The following is a 23,614-nucleotide window of genomic DNA, read 5'->3' as shown; positions in this document are numbered from 1 at the left end:
TTTTCAGAATTATATCTCTTGCTATGGCAAGATCATTATCAATTTTAGAAATCTCAGGAGAACTAGAAGTAGACAATCTCGTAAAATCCTGGATGTTAAATTGTTAAGAGTGCTCAGAATTCTCAGCGATTCAAAGAAGTTCGATTGATAAAACAATGTTTATTGAGGTATTTGTAAATCACAGCAAAAATCATGGAGTTAAAGCTACAATTTATGAAATGAGTTTTTTTTTTTTGTTAGCAGACTCTTCCACTTATTTTCATGATACGAAGTCGAAGAGGAAACTTCAAATTAAAGTGAAACTAAATGCGTTGATTAGCTATATAATTTTAAATCCTGATTGTCTTCACTGATCAATCGACTATTACAATACCACCCCGCAGTGTTATCGAGAACAAACCCAAGCAAGTCCTGGAGGAGCAGTCAATTTCGACGCTTGCTAGAAAGAAAGGATTTGCCAAAACTGGGTGTAGGATAATTTATAATCCAAGCTCATGTATATCAGTGGATTGTACTGCTGGTGGTTGTAGAATGGGATAATATGCGTATAGCATTCTGAAATTGTAATTGTTCTTTTCATGCCAAAAAACAATGATAACATTGACAAAAAAATAGTATTTTAATGTGAAGTCATACACAATTTTAAACTAACTTCAATTGTTAACGAAATGAAAAAGCAAAAGTGGACTCCGTATGACTACTGCGCTTTTCAAGAATTTCAAAACCTGCCAAGATAGGGTAAAATTAAGATTTTCTGTAGATTAGATGCCCTCTGAATTCCTCATAGTCGTCTTCATAAAGAGATTTCTTAATTTACATCTGGATTTACGTAACGAAATTAAACTACACAATGAAAAATTAAGGTTGTGCATTTGATGCTTTGAGAAATATCTCCAAGGTAGTGCGAGCACCTCAAAAGATCGCACAAAATTTGTCACTTGCATTTAAAAAGACGCATACGATTTTCTCAGAGCATCATCACTTCAGACCAACTATTTTGCGTCGAGACTCTTTTCTTTCAGTTCTCTTCCTTTCTTCTCTTACTTACTTCTTGTAGATTTGAAGCGGGTCACGTCGGTGACATTCTTGTATGTAATCGAATGTTCCTCTTTGCTGAAAGTTTGGACAATTGCTTCGTTGCATCAATACACCGATTCTACCCTTCCCAATAAAAAAATTTTTCCCTCCTTACAGAGAGAATTATGCACAATCTTGTTACTTGTATTTTAAATTAAAGAACGGCGAAATAAACACCTGAAAAGGTTTCTAAACTTGCATTCAGAGAGTCAGTCAAATTAACCAGTGGATCGTCCCACAATACCAGAATATCGTTGGAAGATAATTAGCTATCGTTTTCGCAGAGTCTGAAGACAATCGTCAAGACAAGAACTTTAGCCCAGGCGAAAAATTTAACTCCACGAGAAAATTAAAGAAAAATATGAATAGACCACTTTGACAAGGAGGAAATCTGGGACGAAAATATGATCGGATCAATTTTAGCTCTTCGTGTCTGCCTTCTACCGAAATCCATCATTGTCTTCTCCACTAATAGCATTCAATTAAACACTGAAATAAATACAATAAACATGGCAACTGGGACCAAGCTGTTTAACAATAAGTCCAGGAAAAGAAATACTTGGCATTATACCTACTTTGGTTTATGACTCAAAATATCGAAACAAAAATCTTAATTTGATTTTATTTAAGTATCCACATGCTCATGGCAATTAACAACCTCAATCATATATGAAAAGAAAAAAATACATCTTACCGCGAGAAAAATTTAGAGCAAATTCTCTGATAAAAAGTTTCATTGATGGTCTAGATAAGATAAGATAAGATGGTTGATTTATCCACATAACGCCCACGAGCATTTAGCATACTCGTTTACAATGCACACGTCCAATTACAAAATACTTAAAATAAAGAAAATTGCATAATTATAAAAGCTTATAAATAATCGTGTACAGGGCGCAATAACAAATACTTATCATAGTGCTTAGCAATAAATAAACGATACAAGGTTCAATTTGTTTATTATACTTCTAAAACTATTCCCATCACCAGTAATTCAAGCATTGCGTGCTTACTATTCCAAACGTGACTGGACACAAAGGAATTAAGGCGCCACTTGCTATTAAAATAATTTTGCTCAAGCTTAGTGCCTGCGCCTCTAAGATAATAATTGACTATACGACGTTTAAAGAAGTCTTTAATGTAAAGAGGACCATTCCCATTGAAACTTTTAAAAAGTAAGATCAAAACACGAGAAAACCTCCTTTGTTCTAGTGTACGCGTGTTAATTAATCTAAGAATAATCTCATACGAAGTGGACTTAGGTAGGCCTAAGAGGTAAAGAGAAGTCGATTTAACGGCATAGAACTACTGACTATGTGTAGTTCAGACCTTTACGCTTTCTGCACTTTACTATAAGCGGAAATCTTACCTGGCAGAATCATATTTAAAGATAACTTCGAGAAAAACTTTAGGATTTTGTTTTGTGATATAGCTGGTAAAAAGAACTAAGCTCGTTCCTAAGTAAAACCTCAGGAGAATCCATTTCGACAATTTTCCCTTCGTGAAGCACCATTATGCGGTCATAATCAGAAACAGTGCTCAGACGATGTGCAATTGTCAAAACAGTACAGTGACTCATTTCTTTGCGAATGATGCTTTGTATAAGTTCATCCGTTTGTGTATCCACGCTGGATGTTGCCTCGTCCATAACGATAATTTTTTTACCGAACAAAAGGGCGCGAGCGAAGCAGATCAACTGCCGCTCTCCAACACTGAAATTAGCACCATTTTCTGTTACGTGACAGTAAAGTTGTCCATCTCTATTAGCCACAATCGACTTCAGCTTAACTTTGTCCAATATGTTCCACAACTCTTCATCAGTACATTTGTCAGCTGGATCGAGACTCCTACGGAGCACATCATTGAATAGGAAAGGACTCTGAGGAATGACTGCAATCGCCGTGCGAACATCCTGGACATTGAGGCCAGCTACACAAATTCCATCGATTATGATTTCGCCTTCGGTGTTTGCAGGCATGCGCAACAAACAAGCGATAATAGACGACTTTCCAGCACCTGTCCGTCCAACAATACCTATTTTCTCACCGGGTATGACACTAAAGCTTATATTTTTCAAGATAGAAGGGCCGCCTAAGAAATAGCTCAAAGACACAGCTTTAAATGTGACACAACCCCTTTGCGGCCAATCATTAGGAGCGCGCGAGATAGTTGTGTCGTAGCCTGGTTCTGGCTGAAGTTCTGTGTAGCTCAAAACCCGTTCAACGGACGTCATGTAATTCTCCGTTTCTCCGATGGCTTGAAGCATCCACTGAACTGTGTTGGTAAGCTGCAGACAATAGCTTATTGATAAGCCTGATAAAGCTGAGGAAATGAAATAAAGTTGTATCACTGGAAAACACACTACTCTTCAAATTCCTGCGAAATTACTCCCAGGACCCAAGCAGCGTGTCTTCCACGGTGACGATTTTGACAAATTTATCACCTAAAAACTTTCTTCCGAGGGAAAATAGAGGAGGAGGTACGTACAGAGGAAATATTAGCCGCCGAGCTGCAAGAATCCGAGGAAAGATTGTGCTTTGCCTTCAGTTTTGGGGTCTGCATAATAAAAAGAGCTGAAGAGGAATTCTGTTTTCTCGGGTACGAGACGATTTCTTAGCTCTTATCACCGTGTTATAATGAACTTCTAGCAGGTTGGTTACAATATATGATAGCAAAGAGCATGAGTCATTTACCTGTATCACCCGAAAGGAAAATGGCGGCTAAAATAACAACAGTAACTAGTAATGAACTTAAAGAATCGAGGCGAATACCAAGCCACTTGAGGGAAGCAGTATAGCAGAACAACGCTCTGTTGTTCGCATCTTGATAACTGAAAGAAAACAGACTTTGTTATCAAAAGAAACAAAAGCAGGAGGTCTTTAATCTTTATGATAGAAAAATGGTAACAAACTGACAAAGAAAAGTGGCCCATGAATAGCAAAATATATCGGAGTTTGAATACCCGTAGTGTTGTAGTTGAAATCTAAGAGCTACACATTCCAAAAAAGAAAATTTACAATCGAATCTACCTCACTTTGCGATGGACTAACAGCACGTATTCCAATGCGCAAATATCGAGTACATGCGCCCAACTACACAATGATACCTAAACGATTAAGCATCGTGACGACTTACAGCCACAAACAAAGAACAGACAGAGTTTTCTTTTCGTGCCAATCGCTAAAACAATTTCCCTATTACGGCAACCACAGGAGAAAAAAATAACGCTATGAAGAAGCCACCGCCTCAGCTAATGCCTTTGAGGCCACGCCGATGTTCAAATTCAGTTAATCTCATTAATTCTGTAGTTCCAGCAAAATTGTCGGCCTTGTTTGGTCTATATGCGGTTCCTTTCAGCATTAGCACAATGGACGAGATTCAGTCACGGTAGTGATAAGGAGTTAGCTGTCATACAGTAGATACAGTGCAGAAAGCCTGCATTCAAGAATTTCGTTTTTGATTTTAAACGAGTTTACTATCATGTCAAAAGGACGAAATAAAAAAACCAGTATCATCATGCACAAACCTCGTTCCCTTCTTAGTTGATTTACTTACGATTTTGCGATAAAGCATATAGTTACCTATAAAAACGATCCAGGAATACTCCCTCTCTTTTGTACACACGAATTGTTGCGATGCCCTGAATTGTGTCTGTCACGTGTGCGCAGACTGGGCTACTCGTAATGGCTTCGATTCTCTTAATCTCGCGTGCTGCTCTTATATGGCGTTTACTAACATACAGCGACAGGATTGTGAAAGGCACACTTGCTCCAATGATCCACAAGTTGGCAACAGAGATCAAAACCAAAATACTTATGGTGAACATGGCGTATTGAACAGACTCTGACAGGACATAAGGCAATACTTCGTCCATGCACCCGACGTCTTTAGCGAAGCGATTTAAGATACGGCCCGCTGGATTGACATCAAAGAAAGAAACAGGAGCTTTCAAAAGTGAAGTCAACATGGCGGCATGCAGGCGGGAAGAACTCTTGATCATTCCGTAGAAGGAGAGAATGCAGCGGGTTAAAGCAAAGATGAAGCAGCCGCTCGCCAGACCGATGTAGACATAAGCGTTGTCAGCATTCTGTTGATCTTCCCAGGATAGCTTAGTCCAATTTGCAAGCCAAAAGCTGGAAGCTAAAACAGCTCCTGTCAAAAAGCAAATGGACAGTTTCGAGCCATTGATTTTATTTTGGTGGGTAAATTCATTCAATTTTACATGTGTCATTTACTCATCTTATAATCACTTCAACACAAAAAATAGTTTTTTTTCGACGGCAGGGCAGCCCATAAAAACACTATCCTCTACTGGCTAACTACTTACAACTTTTGTTACATCCATTTTGAAATCACTGGTGGTCCCTGCAATCTGATTGGCTCTAATTGGTGCGATTTATTCCCAAATCACTTTTTTTTGCTCTAAGCCGCATCTTTTTTCTAGCCAATGAGGAATTTACACTTAAAACAAACAATCAATCAGATTTCAAGGCTTTTTTAAAGTGACCAATCAAATTGCAGGAAAATGAAAAACAAAGAGATAGAATAAATATATGAAAATCATATATTTTGAACTGCGGTATTTGATACGTATGATGCACGATCCTCGCAGTAGATAGCGCTATTTAAGCAATAGCGAAAATCAGACCTGAAAAAAATCAGGCCTGTACGGGACTCGAACCACTGACCTCTGCGATACTAGTGCAGCGCTCTTACCAATTGAGCTAACAAGCCAACTGAGAGAAGGCCGTTAAGTTGATTCGTAATGAACCCGTGATTTTCGCTATTGCTTAAATAGCGCTGTCTACTGCGAGGATCGTGCATCATACGTATCAAATACCGCAGTTTAAAATATATGATTTTCATATATTTATTCTATCTCATTTATCACTTTCACGGGTTCATTACGAATCAACTTAAGGGCCTGCTCTCAGTGGGCTTGTTAGCTCAATTGGTAAGAGCGCTGCACTAGTATCGCAGAGGTCAGTGGTTCGAGTCCCGTAAAGGCCTGATTTTTTTCAGGTCTGATTTTCGCTATTGCTTAAATAGCGCTATCTACTGCGAGGATCGTGCATCATACGTGGAAAAACAAAGAGTAGCATCCGGCAAATTTTGCAACTTTTGTTTCCAAAACTCTTATTTTTTCCCCTCAAAGTGGATGAGTTTAATTTCTTCCAGTTTTTGAATGATGACAATGAGATCCTTCAGGCTGAAGACTAACATGCCAGGGACTTTCCCACTTTTGTCTACATTTTGGTGAATATTTTGACGATTTTGTACCTTCTCAAGCTCAAAATCCGCGCGATCCTGAGTCCACCGAGTCAACAACAAACGAAGAAAATCAAAATCCACTCCAAGAGTTGGATGTTGCAAGACTTCCTATCATTTCAAGCGATGAAACACCCGAGCTTAAGTCTGTCACTTACAATAAAAATACGTCCCGCTCCACAAAACAATGGAGGAATGCTTTTAGAAGCTGGTGTCAATGCCACCATCTTGAATATGCCTTCATCGAAACAATGGCGCCTGAAGAACTTGACAAGGTCCTAAGTAAGTTTCCCACCGAAGTAAGAAAAAAGGATGGAGATGATTACGAGCCAGGATCCCTTAAAATCATGCAGAGTGCCACAGAACGATATCTAAAGGAGAAGAATTATCCATTCAGCATCGTCCAATCGAGGGAGTTTCACCCATCACGAGAAATCCTCAATGCGAAAGCAATTTCCCTGCGTCAACAAGGAAAGGGGAAGAGACCAACAAAGCTCAGCCAATCACATCTGAAGAAGAGTCAACCCTGTGGGAAAAAGGTCAGTTGAGTGATTTTAATAGAAAGGTCTTGACCAGTGTCAACTTTAAATATTTGACGGAACAACTGGGATTTCGTGGTCGCCAAGAACACTACGATGCTTACGTGGAAGACGTGATTATAAGACAGCGAGAAGGTGGAACTGAAGTTCTTGATTTCAGGGAAGGTCCCACTAAAACACGGAGCGGTGGTCTCACCATCAGGCGAAGAACAACACCAAAAGCAATGTTCAGCACCGATGGCGGAAAAAACGATCCAGTGCGGCTATTCAAGCTTTGGTTGTCCTAGCGACCCGAAGGAATGAAGAACACAAGGCCACTCTATCTAGGCATCATAAATCGTCCTAAATAAGCAGATGATTGGTACACCAAGGTTCGAATGGGACAAAACATCATCGGCAATTTAATGAAATCCATGGCCTCCTGTCTCAGGACGAATAAGAAGCTGACGAACCACAGCATAAGGAAAACAATGGTATCAAAACTGAAGAAATCAGGTCAACCGCGCGATATCATTTGTGAAATAACAGGCCATGCACGTGAATCTTCGTTAGACGACTGCGATGAAATAGACGAGAATCACAAGAAAAAACTGTATCACATCATCAGTGGATATAAAGACGTGTCAAACGAATATCAAGCAAACAAAGTCTCCCGAAGTCTTTCTTTTGATAAGCTTGACTGAGTTTTTGACACGTCAAAGTCTTTCTGTTTTTCACACAAAAAAAATGTAAATGCGTTTCCGGTTCCGCTTTTTTTTTAAAAACCGGCTCAGTACTGCATCAATAAAATATTTGAGTTGACCAAGTTCTGTATTTGGGCGATTTCAAAATGGATGTAATAAAGTGGTAATTGAACCTCGTGTGGTGCATCATACTTGCGATTTCAAATCGAACTTGCGCTGCGCGCTTGTTCGATTTTCAAATCACGCGTATGATTTCAGCCCAAATTGCACTCCACTCAGTTCAGTTACCATTACAAACAAAAAAACCATGTTTTACAGACGTTAAATCAGTGTAGAGGCTGCATCATTTGGATGACGTAATATCAGAGATTAAAATTATATTTTACTGAGATAGCGAGAATCTAGATTAGGTTATCGAGAAATTATTTCTACATATCACAACTTTATTAAGCGAGCGGAAGAGTAATGTTGCTAAATAACAAGCTTGGTTGATTAATGATGCTTTTAAAATAAATTGACTAAAAACTGGTGGATATTTCTTTGATACTTCTTTGAATTCATGGTATGCACTTGAGTAAATTTGGGGACATCAGCATTGACCACCTGTTTATGGAAAATGACTAGAACATCAAAACAACGTTAAGCGTAGACGGTATCAACTGAAGCAACATCGAAACTCCAAACAGGAGCATAAATCAAAAGCCTGAAATAGAACAGAGTACCACGAGAAAGTCCAAAGCACGGGAGGCCCGGCCACCGATTAAGCAATGGTCATTTCAATACCGCAGGTAGTCCAAACTCGCAAATTGAGCCCCATAAAAATGGAATTATGTTAACATGGCCCAATGGGATAAATACAACTAATTAAAAATCCAGCTCTTTAAAAGGCCCTAAATAAGCTTAGAAAACTCACACGGCAGAATGAAAAACCACTTAAGCAAGCTAAAGTAAGTTTGTTTGTTTGTTTTTTTTTCGAAACTAGTTCAGGTTGCCTGATTGTATGATTACTTATTCCTAAATAAATCCTTCTACTTCTTCCATTGCACAAAGTAAGAATATTTGCATATCTGCAGAGGCTTATCGCACAGGATTGGGCTACCTGTGTTAAAAACAGAAATTGTTCTTGAAATGTTCATTAGTACAAATAAGAGCAAGGCATCGAGTGTGGCAAAAGGGTTTTCGCATCTTTCAAATCATATTTTCTGTGCGTCACCATATTCAGTTTACTTTGTATTACCATCATAGTCCCCTTCGGAATCTTTGATCATAGTAATTCTCTTTTTGTCCTTGACTTTAGTTTAGGCACGGCTCTGTCGAATTAGATTTTTGCACTTTTCTTGGGGAATAATTCATAAATGCAAGAAAGAATATCCGCGTGGTTTTTAGCTTCATGTAATACTCAAAAGTTATCCAAACCCTTTCCTGTCTCTAACCACGCCTCCCTTCTCTTTAGATAAGGAAAGCTTTTAGATAAGGAAACTTACATAGATAAGGAAACTTACATAGCGCGATTTGTTCACCTGATAACGTTTCAAATGTAAATGCGCTAAGTGCGTTCTGCAATGTTCATATCTTGCTCACCTTCAGGTAAAACTACTAGAGCTCCCCAGATCATTATGAAGAACTTTGACACCCCATATGCAAGGTACCTCCAGTAAGTTAGATAGGAGACGGAACCAGTGAGGCGATCTTCTTCCTCAATTTCCAAACACGAGGAGTCGTCATTCTTACTTATCGAAGCTCCGTATGGCATCAGATTACTAGAAAGGCTTCCTTCGTTTGCTTTATCAAAGGATGATGCTATTGCAGAAATTTCAGATAATTCCTCCATTTCACAAAGCTCTTTATAGGTACCTTTGGTCAACTTGCTTTCCTTGTCCATCAAGAGAACCAGATCTGTCTTCGCAAGGAAATGAGGTTCATGGGTAATCATCAGTCGGATACGATCAGACAAAGCGCCACAGATACATCTCTGGAAAATTTCATTTGAAACTTTCACATCAACAGAGCTAAGTGGATCATCAAGAAGATAAATGTCGGCATCAGAATATACTGCGCGTGCCAAGTTTAGCCGTGCACGCTGACCGCCACTCAAACTTACCCCACGTTCTCCGACATAGGTCAGATCACCACAGGCAAGTGACTTCAGATCTTCATTTAACGAACAAGCATCGACAGCCTTTTCAAAATTATCGTGGTTGAACTCCTTGCCAAAAATGATGTTTTCGCGGATTGTTCCCGAAAACACCCACGGTGTCTGGCAGACGTAAGCAATTTTTCCTTGGCGACTAATTTGACCTGATGGAGTTTCTCCGAGGATAAAGTCAAATAGTATTGATTTCCCGCAACCCACTGGGCCTGTGATTCCGATTAACTGAAAGTCGGAAATGCATACGCTTAAATTGAAAGAGTCATCCCATGGACGGAGTTTCACTGCGTTTAAACAAAGGAACGGTTTTCCTTTATCACAAACGTGATTCGTCAGAAAAGTTGGTTCCACCGCTGAAAACAGATATTCGTTCATTTGTGTTTTGCTTCTATGACTTGCGTCAAAACTCCCCGAATAATCTTTTGATTGGGATGGATTCCGTTTTTGTGTGGAAGATAGTGCTTCATCGCAATCATCGTCGAGAAGAAACGACTCTACTCGCTCAAGTGTTGTAGATGCTTGAAAAAGAGCGCGGAACTCATACGAAAACAGAACAGTCACTGGTTTTTGGAGTGTACCCAGGAGGGCCAAAGTAGTGAAGACATTTTGAGCTGTAAGGTGATTCCCAGTCATGAGAAATGGAAATAAAGAGACAAAACTGGACACTATTGGGTAACAGGAATACGCTGAGAGGTAACCAGCTAAAATAACTCCTTTCTTGTACACAATGTTGAGTTCTAAGCTATATGGAATAAAATTTGACGATAGTGAATTAGAACCTTCGCAGAAAATTTGGAGTTAAGGGGCAGTTTGCAAACTGCTCTGTATCACTCAGCAGATAATGAGACAAGAACGGATGTAAGGCTTCTTCGATATTCCCTTTGGTTCTCGAGAAAGTCTATTTTAAAGTTGGAAAATAGAAAAAAAATTCAGTCATTGTCACGCGCCTTGAGGTCATAGAAAAATATTTAAAATTTCGTAGAAGCATCACAACCGTTGCGTATTAATATCTAATGAGTAATACATTTTGATCGAAATCTGACAAAACTACATCCTCTATTAATTCGTATAACCGGAAGCAACTTGCATAAAAACGAACCGCAGTTTACGGCCTGCAAAGATGCAAATTTTGCGGCGATTTTGTAACTGAGTTGTTCTTTCGGGTCTTACGTTTTGCGAATGGAGGACTGTACCTAAAATCAACAAAAACTGATACCGCAAAAACTTCTTCTCGTTGTCAGCAAATTTGAGAACATAAAGGGGCAAATTGAATTTACAGCATTCACTGCTTTTTTAGCTCTGATGATTAGATAGTAATTATACAATTGATTTTCTTTCCCTTTTGAAAATAATGTTGTTGACATATATATTGTCATCAGTATAAATAAGCTATAAATTTTTGTTGACTAGGAAATATTTACCTCCTAACTTTGGAGACCAAATCATAAAAGCACCATTCCCAAGCATTCATTTTTAGCACACGTATACCAGAAATGACGTCATATATCAGACGCAGTCTCTTATCCGTCAGCCTGGCGACCTTGTCCTGAAGTCTTTTGAAAACGCTTCCCAAAGTTGTTTGATAGACGATGAGAACTACTGAAAAGACCGCGCCTCCAAGTGTTTGCCAACCGACAAAGATCCACAGAAAAGGGAAAACGACAAGTATCCCCAGAGGAGCAGAGAGCGATCTAAGGTTAGAACAAGCTTCATAGACTGGGACCATGTCCTTAGAAATCAAGTTTATCAAATACCCTGAAGTTCTTTCAGTGAGAACACGATGGCGCGTATTCAGGATCTGCAAGAAAAGAACGAGGAAGGAAAGAGATAATTTATGATTAGGTGGATTGAGTGGTTCAACTCTATTATTCATACATTATCAAGGGAATTCTTGTTTTAAGAATCTTTAGAGTAGGGCCGAATACAGAGCTGGAGTTACAACAAGGAGGAAAGAGTGGATCATAAATGATACAGAAAAGTGCTTATGGATCACTAGGAAAAGGTCTCTGAGGTAACACAACGAAAGTGTGGGTGAAAATTGGTCTGCTGCAGCAAAATAAAATTGATGTTAATCTCGACATTTGTACAAGACGTTTACTTAAATATTTAATAAGAGAGTAAATAATCGTTTATCTAATAGTTTTCTATGTTGATCGCAGCGTCTCTACTACATTCCGGTTTCCGTTTTTTATTGCGAACCAAAACATGAAGAGCTACGCCCTAAAAGAAACGGATCGAGGAGGATATAACAGAGACGTCCACCGTTTCAGAGCATGCGCACAACATCGAAAACTCACCTGGCTGTGCTGTTGAATTTCAGCCAATCATGAATGAGAAAAGGTCATAATATGACGCATATACCAATTAGATGTTGTCGCCTTAATGACTCAGTATGCAGTCAAAACATCGCGATCCGCATGTGATAAACGATTAAACCGTATGTACAAAGTAATTGCCGCGATGGCAAACCGCAGCCCTAGCTTTTTATGATATTATTTTCGATATTCATCTCCTGCGTATTTCTTGACCCCAAATCCAGACTTTACTCCCTATACCATTAGATCTTCCATTACCAGGTGAGAGATGAAACATCTATTCAAAATTTCTCAGCTGGTTAAGCCTTACTTATCTTTTTATCCAAATTTGCTTCGTAGAGAACGCGCAAGACGAATACAAATATCACGCAATATATGTACTCCAGAAATATCCGCGAAATTCGCTCGCACTGAATAACAATTTGGCCGGTTGGATAATTACTCTCTTATTAAATATTTTGTTGTGTAGTACCGCTGATATTTTTATTTGTTGTCTGTATTTTGACTCGCCCCACTGGCACAAATATGGCAAAATATGGCACAAGTCATAAAAATGCTCAGCCATACTACACAACAAAACGTCTAAAAAGATCTATACATCATGACGCAAAAAAAAATCCTTATCCACCTACCTTCTTGTAAACTATACCTGTCAAGGAAGCTTTAACGTTAGCCGCCATTAGAAACGTGGCATAACCACCTTGGTGAGTAACAATCGTTTGAATGAAACAGCTCACACAAAGAAGTGTTGAATAAACAAGCAACATTTCCACATTGACGGGGGAATTAGAGGACATCTCGGTCAGGAGAAAGCTTAGTAGAACAGGCTGAGACATTGTGCAAAATGTCTCTAAATTTGCTAGTAGTAAAATCACAGTCATTAAGTATTTGTCGACGGCTCGTAGGACTGCATTTCTCAAACGAGGTTCAGACCTTTGGACTCTTCCAATTTGGATTTCTTTTTTCCACTCTAATTCCAGTTTTTCAGTCAAATACTTGGTGCTTTCAACATCTAAGGAAGGAATATCGTTTCCCTCTAGAGGTCGCTTGTTTCCTGTTTCGATAACACTCGATAAAAAGCCAAACGTAAGTCTACTACAGATTGTAGGTCCTTCTTCAGATTCCGCTCCCAGCTTTTCGTATTCCATATGTGGATCGTGTCGTGTTTGGTGTCAAGTTGACTTCTGACTGTTTTGTTTTGTCGGGGTTAATGTTGCTGGTAATGATAGTATTGATATTTTTGCTGTAGTTGTTTTCTGTGTTAAACAATGACGTTACTCAGGGCATCATGCAGCCGATCAGTTTACGATCTCTTTGGTTCATCAAGTTACCTTTCGTGACTTAACCTGAAAATAAAAAGACCTAATATATAGATTTAGCCAAGCCTAAAAGCGGAGCTCCCAATAAGTGAAAATTTAAGTAAGATTTCTTTAAGTAAGATTTCTTTAAGTAAGATTTCTTTACATGTATTAAAAAACTCATAGCCAGAAATTCATTCAGTATAGATTAAACCCATTGACACTTAACGTGTAACACGTGCCTGTGAAAAGTCAAAATTTTGGAGAAACCAAGAAAGTAAACACAATGCGGAGTAAATTTTTAAAACTCATCATTCCCGAAAAACAAGCTCCAGCGAAAGAGGACTAATTAAAGAACTTATTTCCGGCGAAAAAAACCATAGGTGCATGTTATGTTTTAACTCAAAAATCAAGATGAAAGATAAAAATTGCTAAATATTTTCGCATGTGTGGCAATGGCCATGTCGATCATATTTCAAAATGGAATTGCGAATATTTGCCCGTGAGTGAAGAGATCTCAAGTTCTATGGAAGCAAGACTAACTGAATGGCCAAGAAATATTTCGGGACGACAGATTTATTCAAAACAGTTTTTGATTTGCTGTTATAAGCGAAAAACATACGAATCTCTTACTAGTACAAAGCCCACGCGGTAAAATTCATCATACTTAGATCGCTGTTTACTTGCCCTCAAGGCCAGAAATTGCGCAGCGTTATGTTGAAAATTCTGAAAAAACTTCAATTTGGCGCAAAATCTTCCATTAAAAGAACCTTTTGAACACATTGTTACTCAAACATAAAATTTACCGCGTCATCGAATCATCAAATAGTCGCTAGGCCTTGCCGAAAGTTCGGTTTTCACTTTACGTCCATAATTCGCATCGCCTTAGAGAATCGTAGTGTCGTTGACTCGAGAGCTTATTCTGTCACCTTTAATACCTTGATATCCATACTTTTCCAAGCAGAATATTCTACAGCATTGTTACTTTACATTCTGAGATCCACAAGGTCTAACTCTATCGCAAATGAACGAAAACTCGGACCTGAAACTTTTGAGGGTTGGCCGCGCAGACGCCATATTTTCAAATTTGATATAGTACTTTCGTGATAGCATCCATGACAGAGGGCACGTACATATATACGCACATACGTACGTACGTACGCTCGGTCAGTCACGTGACAACCAAACGAAAAGAAGTTGACCGTATTCCATTAGAATGGAGCTCGGCCCAACCCGCGCGAAGCGCGCGTGGGAGCCCCCCTGTTACTTACATAAGACTTCGTACGCACCCTTTTTGCAATACAAAGGCGCATTTCGGAAAGGGTGTACAGTTCAAGATTACAAATGAAAGAGCTTAAAGTCAGTTTTAGGGAGTGATATTTTGAATCAAGAAATAATTCTTTATCCTTCCTTTTTGAACTTATTACAGGTGGGGAGTCCTTTCCACAAACCGCAATTATATCAAACCACTCCAGAGTTTTAGCTTCCGATTGTTTTTACACTTGTAGTAACATAGGATTCTGTAGTTAAGTAGGTTGAAAAGGCCATCTTTTGATTCGCACCCTAATAAGGATATGTCTGTGCAGGACTATTTGGCTATTGATATGAGGGGTAAAGCTTATTCAGTCAGGTCGAATGGGGTTGTTATTTTACAGCACTCGTGAAACATCTTCCTTATCATTCAATGCGAAAAATTTTGGAAGTCGAAAAGCATTATAAATGCACAGCAGGGGCGCAAATCTACTGGAGCTAACGCTGATATATCAATGTATGTCACCAGAATAAAAGAAGCCGTCGTCTCTTAATCATAATTAAACCACATTTAGGAAATAAAGTGACTCTCCCAGAATACAGTTTTGAAAGATCAGGTAAAGATTGAAATATCTGACAAATGCCTTTTATAGCACCTGTATTTAATTCAAATTTGGGTGTTTTCAAAAAAATTCGTATTAGTAGTGTGCATTTCAGTAACTGAAGAAAAGTTTTGAATTAAATAAGCATCGAAAATGCTTTGCTTCTACTAGAAAAAGCCAAAGAGCCAAATTATTTCAAAAGAATGTAGGGCTTATGGGAAAGAAATGTGTCCGTCGTGGGCTACTGATGACATTCGTGATGAAGGAGCTACGGACGAGAAGTAAAATGGAGAGCGAATTCAGGTATCCACATGAAAAGCCATCGTTAGCCGACACGAGATGGTCCGTATGATTTAAACGCAGTACAGCGGAGTGCTCGCATATATGGAGAGAGATGTAGCTTTCAAAGTTACAGTTATATCAATTGCTTTGATTACGTTTCCAATCTTATGGAGTGTATGTTTACGTTGGTATTTAAACAGAGTGGAGTGAAATTTGTTCTAAACTCAGACCAAATTTGCACAACAACGGTTAAGTACTATTATGTGTCACTTTAAATACTTATATTTTGAAATCGAAAAATTCAATAACTCAATAATTCAAAAACTATAAAGAATTTAAATTTTACATTTTTTAGAAAAAGGTCTCAGGGACAAAATTGCAGAATTCACCACTCAGTCTCCTAATATGCGATGGTTACTTAAAACATGCCTTCGAAGGTTTCTTTTTAGTGTTGCTTTCTCATTACCTGAGAAAAAAGTACGATTTTGATGCAAAAAAAACTATGCGATTTCTAAATTTTCTAACTGCCCAGGGCCAATCAGATTGCAAGGATCACCAAAAATGGCTGTTATAGGGATTTGCAACTAAGGGGTGTAATCGAGTATGATACATCGCCCTAATTTAGGCCGAAGTATACGTTTAACCTTTTGTGTTCTGTGTGGTATACGCAAGAACAACTGTTCACTTCAGTGTCGGTGAAAGTGGTGGATGTTTCACCTGGCTGCATTGTGGCTAAGTAACATCAATCGCTATTGTCGTTTATGCAAAGAAGGTTGGGTTTGTGGACCCACGGAATTTAAAGTTATTTTTATTACAATTTGCCGCATAAATCATGTGTTTTGGGTTTGTTATGGGATTCTAGAGAAACAAAAGTATTTAAATGCTCCCGTTAAATTTATGCACAATTTCAAGCTGATGATTTGAAGAGCAGAGGTCAGTCAAGCAGATCAATATTTCACCTGACGTGTACTGAGGTAGTGGAAAGGCAGTGCAAACCTACGAAAATAGTACAAAGTTTCTGGAGGTACCCATGACGGGGGCAACGCTTACATTAATTCGTGGCGTGATGCTTAAAGGGAAATTGAGATTATTATTTCTAATCCCTGATAGAGATTGAAGAATATTCTGACCTATTCCTTGTTTTTTCTCGACATGAATTGGAGTGTAATTCAAACTCCGCTAACAAAAATTAATTTGGGAGAGGAATGTTATCCATCGAATATTTGGGAAACTGACTAAATTTAGTAACGCTAACATCAACCACTTAATTAGCAAAACTTTTTTCTAACCGGTTTCTACTTTTTAAAAACTGAAAATACACCATAAAGTATATGAGGCTTCTCTGTATTTACACTGTAGTTCTCTAAGAACAAACATTATCTAAATGAAAAGGAAAATTGACATACACTGTATGCATTTGGTTAGCAATGGGAGATCTTACAACAGATTCCTAATCTGTGCGACAAAACTATTTTTAACAGTATTGAATTGTATTTCAAGTTTTAAAAGTTCGACTCAGTAATTAAATAATGATTTCTCGCGCTATTCTCCCTTGCAGCAGTGCTGGTTCTCTATTGGTGGTCGCTGGTCATCACGTGATAGTTTGTGAAAATGGTTTGGTTTGAGCATCTTTTCTATGACCGCTGAGGATTCTTCAAACTGACTGAACCGGTATTTCATGTAATCCTCCTGTTTGGCCGCTAACTTCATATTACAGTATGAAATGGAGTGTTATCTGATTGGTTGGATGTTCCTACTGGAGTGCCCCAAGGGACCCGTTTGGTTCCATGACTATATCTGGCGATGATAAACGATCTCCGTCTTCCAGAAGTTAGCAGGTTTGAGGTTTGAAGGTAAGAGTTAGAAGTTTCGAGACTTTTAGTGTTTTAGATCGACGTCGGATTTTTTTAAGTGAATAAAAACAAGATAACCGTGCAAAGTCCAGACAGTTCACTGTTGTGCCCTTGCAGCAGAAATTTTACTTGAAGCATTCACGGCAAATTTTGTGTAGACTGTCAAAATCAAACATAAATAATCAACCAACCTATTCAACGATCTTACATCTTCGGCCCTACGTTTTTGAAGCCGGCGTTCTATTCGCTCCCTGCAACCTTTTCCCTTCAGTTCTACGAAGTTTGTACCATCACTGAAGGCTTCACTGAGTCTCTGAGCAATTTTATCCCACTCGGCCGGTTTTTCGGGTCTATGGCAACTTACTTCCCTCGCTAAATGCAATTCTTGTTCCACAAGCAGCCAATGAAATGGAGGCATGCTTGGAAAAAATCATGAAAAAACAGCGATATGTTTTTCACGCTAGGGTTCCATTCGATTCTGAATAAACAAAACCGGCACAGATATGTTCACCGGTCCCAAAGTTGGAAGTACCATAACACATCTTTATCAAAACAAAAGTGAAATGTGTGCCGCCATCTTGAATTACAGACAGGATGGAAGTCTCATTTCAGTCACAAAATGTTGCCTAAAGTTTGGTTTTCTTCCGTCCCAAACACATGGGCTGAAACGAAAATACCTCAAATGACATATATTTACGGGACCTACGTGAGAACTTTCAAACAAGAAGAAGAAAAGCACTGAGGGATTTGACCAACCTGAAACTGCGTTTCCCGAAGTTGAAACGTGAACAGCTAACGGCAAACGTGACGGCTGGAGTCTGGTCAAGTGACTTGTAGCGGTTTCCGGTTACACGGAATAAGAAACAAACGTGGATCTAAAACTCTCTATTAATTCGTCTTCGTCCTCTGGCATCAAATATGGTCTCTGTGCAAACACTCTCTCCAGTTCCCAGGTTTCCAGAAGTCCGAAACGTGTTCCATAATTTCCCCTTCACCTTTCGTCGCCCAGTGGTTGGGCTGTATTGGTTTGTATCGCTATTCACGTAAGTGCTCATGGCGTCAGTGCCAACGCTTAACGAGTGCTCGTGGTTTTTTTGGCTGTCCTCTTTGAAGCTTCTCTTACTGCTCTCGGTTGTTGAGTTATCATAAGGTGAAATGAAACAAAAGATCAAATAATGATTTCATTCACTCACGGCTAAATATTCAAACATTTTAAAAATGGACAATATGCATCCAGCTTATGAAGCCTAGGTCTCGAAGCAAGGCATGGAGGTTATCATTCATATGTTTTATTCAAACTAACACGTTAATCTGAAAGTTCAGAATTAATTTGCACACCTTAACGTTTGTGTGTCGTACACTTTCCAAGTAAGTTAGCACTCAAGGTCGTATATTAACGGGAGATGGTTTTCTCTCGGTTTTCCATGGAAGGAAACTGATTTAGTCGTACAGTATTTCTTTGAAGTTTGAAAGAAAAAGATTTTCTAAAGCCCTATTTCCCTAGGACGCTTAAAAGACTAGAAATATAATCAGGAAAGTCCCTGAAATTGCTCTCTTTTAACCATAAATGGCATTTATTAAAACATAGTGCGAAATCGTTGAGAAATAGACTTAAACGTTTAAGATATAAGAAACTCTGCTTACCAGGAGGCAGCGAATATGACGAAGGAAGAAATGAGTTGCCTTAACACCCCAAAATCCGGGATATGGAATAGGAAACTGGTTCAGGGGAGACTGGTTCGAGGACAGGTTTCTGTGGAAGCACACTGGTCGAAGCCATTCGGGATGAAGAAGCCACGGACGAAGCGGTTCAGCGAAACAAGAATTGAAATTTCCACATGCGAAGCCATCGTTAACGGACAAAACACAGGATGCGCTTTCAGCCCTGATCTGAGTGATTTGAATGCAGTTTTGCGGAGTTGTTACTTATGTAGAGGTGTAGCTGTCAAGTGACAAGATCAAAGGCGGCGGATTTCTTTTCCGTCTTACAAGCATCGTACGTACCTTTCAGCCTGTTCGTGTCTTTCGGAAGCCGAAAAAAAGAGATTGCGTTTCGAAGTTTTACGGGGCCGCTCTTATCGTGCAAGCCGGAAAAGTAAAAAGCACTTCCGCGCGCTAACTTCAGTTCGATTTACTGTAGAGATCTGCAACTGTTACCTTTTACCTCGAACTCAAGATCAACTGTGTCTCATGCTGATTTTAAGTATTTTTCATTTCCCCTTACGCCATTTCTGAACACCTGCACTTCAGATGACTCAAATTATGTTTTTCAATAAGTGAAATAGGAATGACATCTGCGCAGCAGTCTGAGGGGTCAATAATTGAACAACACTGTTATCACGCTAACAATGCTTGTACTACCTGCGTTGGAAAACAACACCTGCAAGTAGGCACTTGTACCTCAAGTATCTCCTAACTATTTTTTATCTTTACTGTTGCTTGTAAAATTGCCGCTATCTCACAAAGGTATATAAGCCAATTGACCTTTAGAGTCGCCTCGTGGAGTTGAGATCAACAATTTATAAAATCACCAATCATGTTTCTCTAAACGAACTTACTCTGCGGCAATACTGTCAGCTCGATTTCTCTATTTTAAATGGCAGGGAAAGAGGGGAGAGACTAATCTTTGCTGGTCGCGAGTGAATGTGAAGATGTATGGGTGAATCCACTTTGACCCTTTTCCTTTTATCGGCCATAGTTTTTTAGGTTTGAGCCAGAGTTGTTTTTCAACTCTTTTAGGGTCTTGACCTCATTACGTGACAAATTGCTCTGCGTAGCCGTGAAACAGAAAAATGACAAACGTATGATAGAATGAGTGAGCCGTCAGATAAGATTAGCATATTCAGGTAAAACAGTGGTAAACCATTCCTGATGATAAACCAGTTTTTAGCCATCCAGTTTTCTCGGTCCTATCAAGGCATTAAGAAATGGTAAAGCATTTTTTATGGTAAACCAGTTTTAAGCCACCTCGAGTTTACTCGGTCAGCTCAAGGGCATGAAGTATTTGCCACCTGTTGCTCTATTTCTGACTGAGTTTTCTGCGTGGTTGAAACTATAGTTCATTTTGAGACAAGAGCGAAGAAACCTGAAGGTGGTGGCTAAGGATGCGTTTACTTTAATTTGCTGATCAAGAGAGAGCACGTGAAAATTTGCCACCGACAATTATATATATTTTCCGCGCGACACTTCTTTTAATACATTAATTTTTTTCCAAGCATGGGAGAAATATGGTCCTTGTGATCGCTTATCAGGCACATCGTAATCATTTCTCTAGCGAAAACTGAATATCAGTGTTTGTGCATTCTCAGCGCAATTTTCACGCAACCGAATATTGCAGAGTTTGCACCTCAAACGTTTTGTTCAATCCATTTTACTTCAATTATTTGTTTCTCATTTTAGCAGACATTTCAGCGCTAGCTACGCTATCGATTTCAGTCAGTCGCTCCGCTCAGCAGGCTGTTAAACGTTTTTAACCATAATTAAGCTAAAGTCACTAGAGCTTTTACTGCATGCCCTAGATATCTTCGTCAGCCGCCCTGTTGCTACGGCCGTCCGTTATGTGAGATTTCGCTCGTGCTAAAAAAATCTTTAGCTATGTGATAGGCTAAGCTAGTTAGCCGTTAAAGTGTTTGGACAAGATATTAAAACGGTGTCCATGCCGTTATTGGTCACTCTTTGACGGTTTAAAAACGTAAAGGCACAGGCTTTCTCGGGTACAGTCACGAACTGTCGCAAATACATAATCACGGTGAACTGAAGTGGTAATGAACTGTGATGGAGACGCACGGTTAATTGGAAAAAACGGTGGGTGAGGAACATCTCCGCGATGAAATTCCCAACCGTAGCTAGCAAATAGGAGGGCATATATATATGATAATTACTCTTCGACTGAACGTGAGAGCGACAAGTAGCTAACACCAATTATTATACATTGTAGCCACCATCTGTCGTCTCATTGGCTAAACGCCAACAGTTAATTCTGGAAAACAGCGCAACCTACAGATTATTCACTAATCTGTACCAACAGATCAGTGAATACTTTGTTGGTTGCGAGAGCAATGCATGATTTCCGGTGGAGTGTCAAGTTCACAGACGGCGAAGTAAGAATGGCTTCTCGATTCGCTTCATGGACCCAGCGAGAAATTGAGAAATTACTTGAAGATGAAGATTCATGAAACACTAAAAGAATGTATAATAAAACAATTATTGGATGAGGTTTTTGTGATATCCGGAATAATCAAGGTCTCGGTTAGTGTTATCAGCCTCAGCCTTCGGCTTCGGCCGATAAAACCTCATCCAATAATTGTTTATAATCGCGTGGACGAAATGTCTTAAAAGCGTGCAGTCTGCTGTGAACATAATAAAGCGAATTCGTTTATGCTGATGAACGTTCGTTCTAGATCAATTAACGCTGAATAGTTATGAGTACTTGTTCAACCAACCACTGCTACAAAAGGTGATGATTTTCGTCGGTGTTGGTGACTGCAAGTCACAAAAATCAGAATAAAGCCAAATTTATTCAAAAGCACTACGGTGTGTATTGCATTATTGGTCAGTCTTTAACGGTTCAACAGAAAAACATAAAGTTACAGGCTTTCTCGGGCACGGTCACGAACTGTCGCAAATACATAATCACGGGTGAACTGAAGCGGTTAAACTATTGCCGGTAGGGAACTGTGATAGAGACGCACAGTAAAATAGAAAAACAATGGTGGGTAAACAACATCTTCGCGACGAAATTCCTAATCGTACTTAGCAAATAGCAGGACAGAATATAAACTATTAATAGGAATTATCCAGTGAACGGAATGTCCACAATGTCCACAGTGCGTACGGTTTCTCTGAATATAAGGGAGGGGGGCATTGTGATCTATTAGAAACCGCGAAACCGCAAGAAAATCATCCAAAACCACAAAAGTGCAAAAAATTCTATCAAAACCGAAAATCGCCCGAAAAACATCAAAACCGATCAATTTTCACATCTCAGTCCTCCAAACCCTAAGAGATCCGATACGAGGCTAACAAGTGGATCATAAGGAGATTTCGTGGCTATTCGAGATCAGTGGAGGAGCATAATTGCCGCTAAGATCGAAGAGAAAACAAAACCTAAGTAGAAAAAAACCGAAAACCACATCGGATACCAAATAAGAAAAACATGGTAATATTTTTGACGAAGACGGGAAAAAACATTTGCTAAAAAACGGAAAATCTGCACACCGCAATGAAAATCAAAACCAAAATTTTGTCTGGCACAAAAATGAAAAACCGGTCTAAAAATAAATAGCCAAAACTGCAAAACCGAAAATCCCAATGCTCTCCTTCGAATGTAAGAGCGAAAAGTTATTAATAGCAATCAATGAATGGACGAAATGTCTTCAATGCGTGCAGCCTTCTCTAAACATAATAGAACGGATATGGTTTATGCTAATGAACCATTCGTTCTAGATCATTTAAGAACAGTTATGAATATTTGTTCGGTCAACCATTGCTACAAAGGTGATTATTTTCGTCGGTGTTGGTGACTGCAAGTCTCAAAAATCAGAAAAAAGCTGAATTTATTCAAAAGCACTACGGTTTCCTTACCATTATTAGTCAGTCTTTACGGTTTGTCAGAAAAACGTAAAGGTACTTGCTTTCTCGGGTACAGCCACGAACTGTCGCAAATACATAATCACGGGTGAACTAAAGCGGTTAAACAGTCTCGGATAGTGAACTGTGATAGAGACGCACAGTAAAGTAGAAAAACAGCGGTGGGTAAAGAACATCTTCGTAATGAAATCCCCAATCGTAACTAGCAAATAGGAGGGCAAAATAAAAGCTTATGTGATAATTACTTTTCGACTGAACATAAGAGCGACAAGTTGCTACTGCCAGTATAGTATCACTTAAATGCTGACGAACTTAACGGCTGTGTAGGAAAGAGTTGTCAATCAAGTCCCAAATCCCAAAACGTAACGTCTAAATCAAGGCTATTGTGTATATGCTTGTTCTTTTCTCATCACAAGTGTGAACCAGGTCGAAGAGTAATTAATTGTTCGAAATCGAAGTGGACTTAAGACTCTTTTGCCAAAGTACGATGTGGCATATTAACATACCTTTTGACGTATGCGCCGAGTGTAGCTGATCCCAATTGTTCAGGGAGTTTCAACAAGAGAAATTCACCTTCGGTGTATACCGCTGCTTCTTTGATCTATCTCAGCCTTGTGTCCAGGCTGTTTAGGCACAGCCGCTGGGCATTTTCAGGTTAAAAATGGAGATTCAGCTAGTGGGCTAAAATTGTGTGTCTGTTTTGTTTTG

The 23,614-nt window shown here is 39.1% G+C and overlaps 1 protein-coding gene across 3 annotated transcripts; it reads right to left on the bottom strand.

Moving 5' to 3' along the window:
• Nucleotides 1–1,683: 1,683 nt before the first annotated feature.
• On the bottom strand, nt 1,684–23,614 carry LOC111322475 (ATP-binding cassette sub-family C member 4-like). Of its 3 annotated transcripts, XM_088761542.1 has the most exons (8): nt 18,962–21,060; nt 18,074–18,439; nt 12,664–13,377; nt 11,138–11,514; nt 9,149–10,458; nt 4,659–5,229; nt 3,771–3,907; nt 1,684–3,399 (listed from the first exon to the last, which is right to left on the bottom strand). In XM_088761542.1, the coding sequence occupies exons 3-8, from the start codon at nt 13,177–13,179 to the stop codon at nt 2,486–2,488; spliced, it is 3,825 nt and encodes a 1,274-aa protein (XP_088617668.1). In that variant the 5' UTR covers nt 13,180–13,377; nt 18,074–18,439; nt 18,962–21,060; the 3' UTR covers nt 1,684–2,485. The 3 variants fall into 3 exon arrangements, with proteins under 3 accessions (XP_088617668.1, XP_088617667.1, XP_088617669.1); XM_088761541.1 differs by lacking the exons at nt 18,074–18,439; nt 18,962–21,060 and adding an exon at nt 23,413–23,614; XM_088761543.1 differs by lacking the exons at nt 18,074–18,439; nt 18,962–21,060 and having other exon boundaries at nt 12,681–12,790.

This window comes from Stylophora pistillata, chromosome 5 (assembly GCF_964205215.1).
Source record: "Stylophora pistillata chromosome 5, jaStyPist1.2, whole genome shotgun sequence".
Lineage (NCBI taxonomy): Eukaryota > Metazoa > Cnidaria > Anthozoa > Scleractinia > Pocilloporidae > Stylophora > Stylophora pistillata.
The sequence above is the reverse complement of the archived record's forward strand: the minus strand, read 5'-3'. Positions and strand labels throughout refer to the sequence as shown.

Bases quoted from the DNA above. Each gene is read 5' to 3' on its own strand.
- LOC111322475 (XM_088761541.1), bottom strand. From the start codon at position 13,179: ATGGAATACGAAAAGCTGGGAGCGGAATCTGAAGAAGGACCTACAATC. The intron at 10,459-11,137 runs GTAAATATTTCC...TATTCCATATAG, and splicing joins TTGGTCTCCAAAGTTAGGAG to CTTAGAACTCAACATTGTGT. The intron at 5,230-9,148 runs GTGAGCAAGATA...GCTTTTTGACAG, and splicing joins TCTAGTAGTTTTACCTGAAG to GAGCTGTTTTAGCTTCCAGC.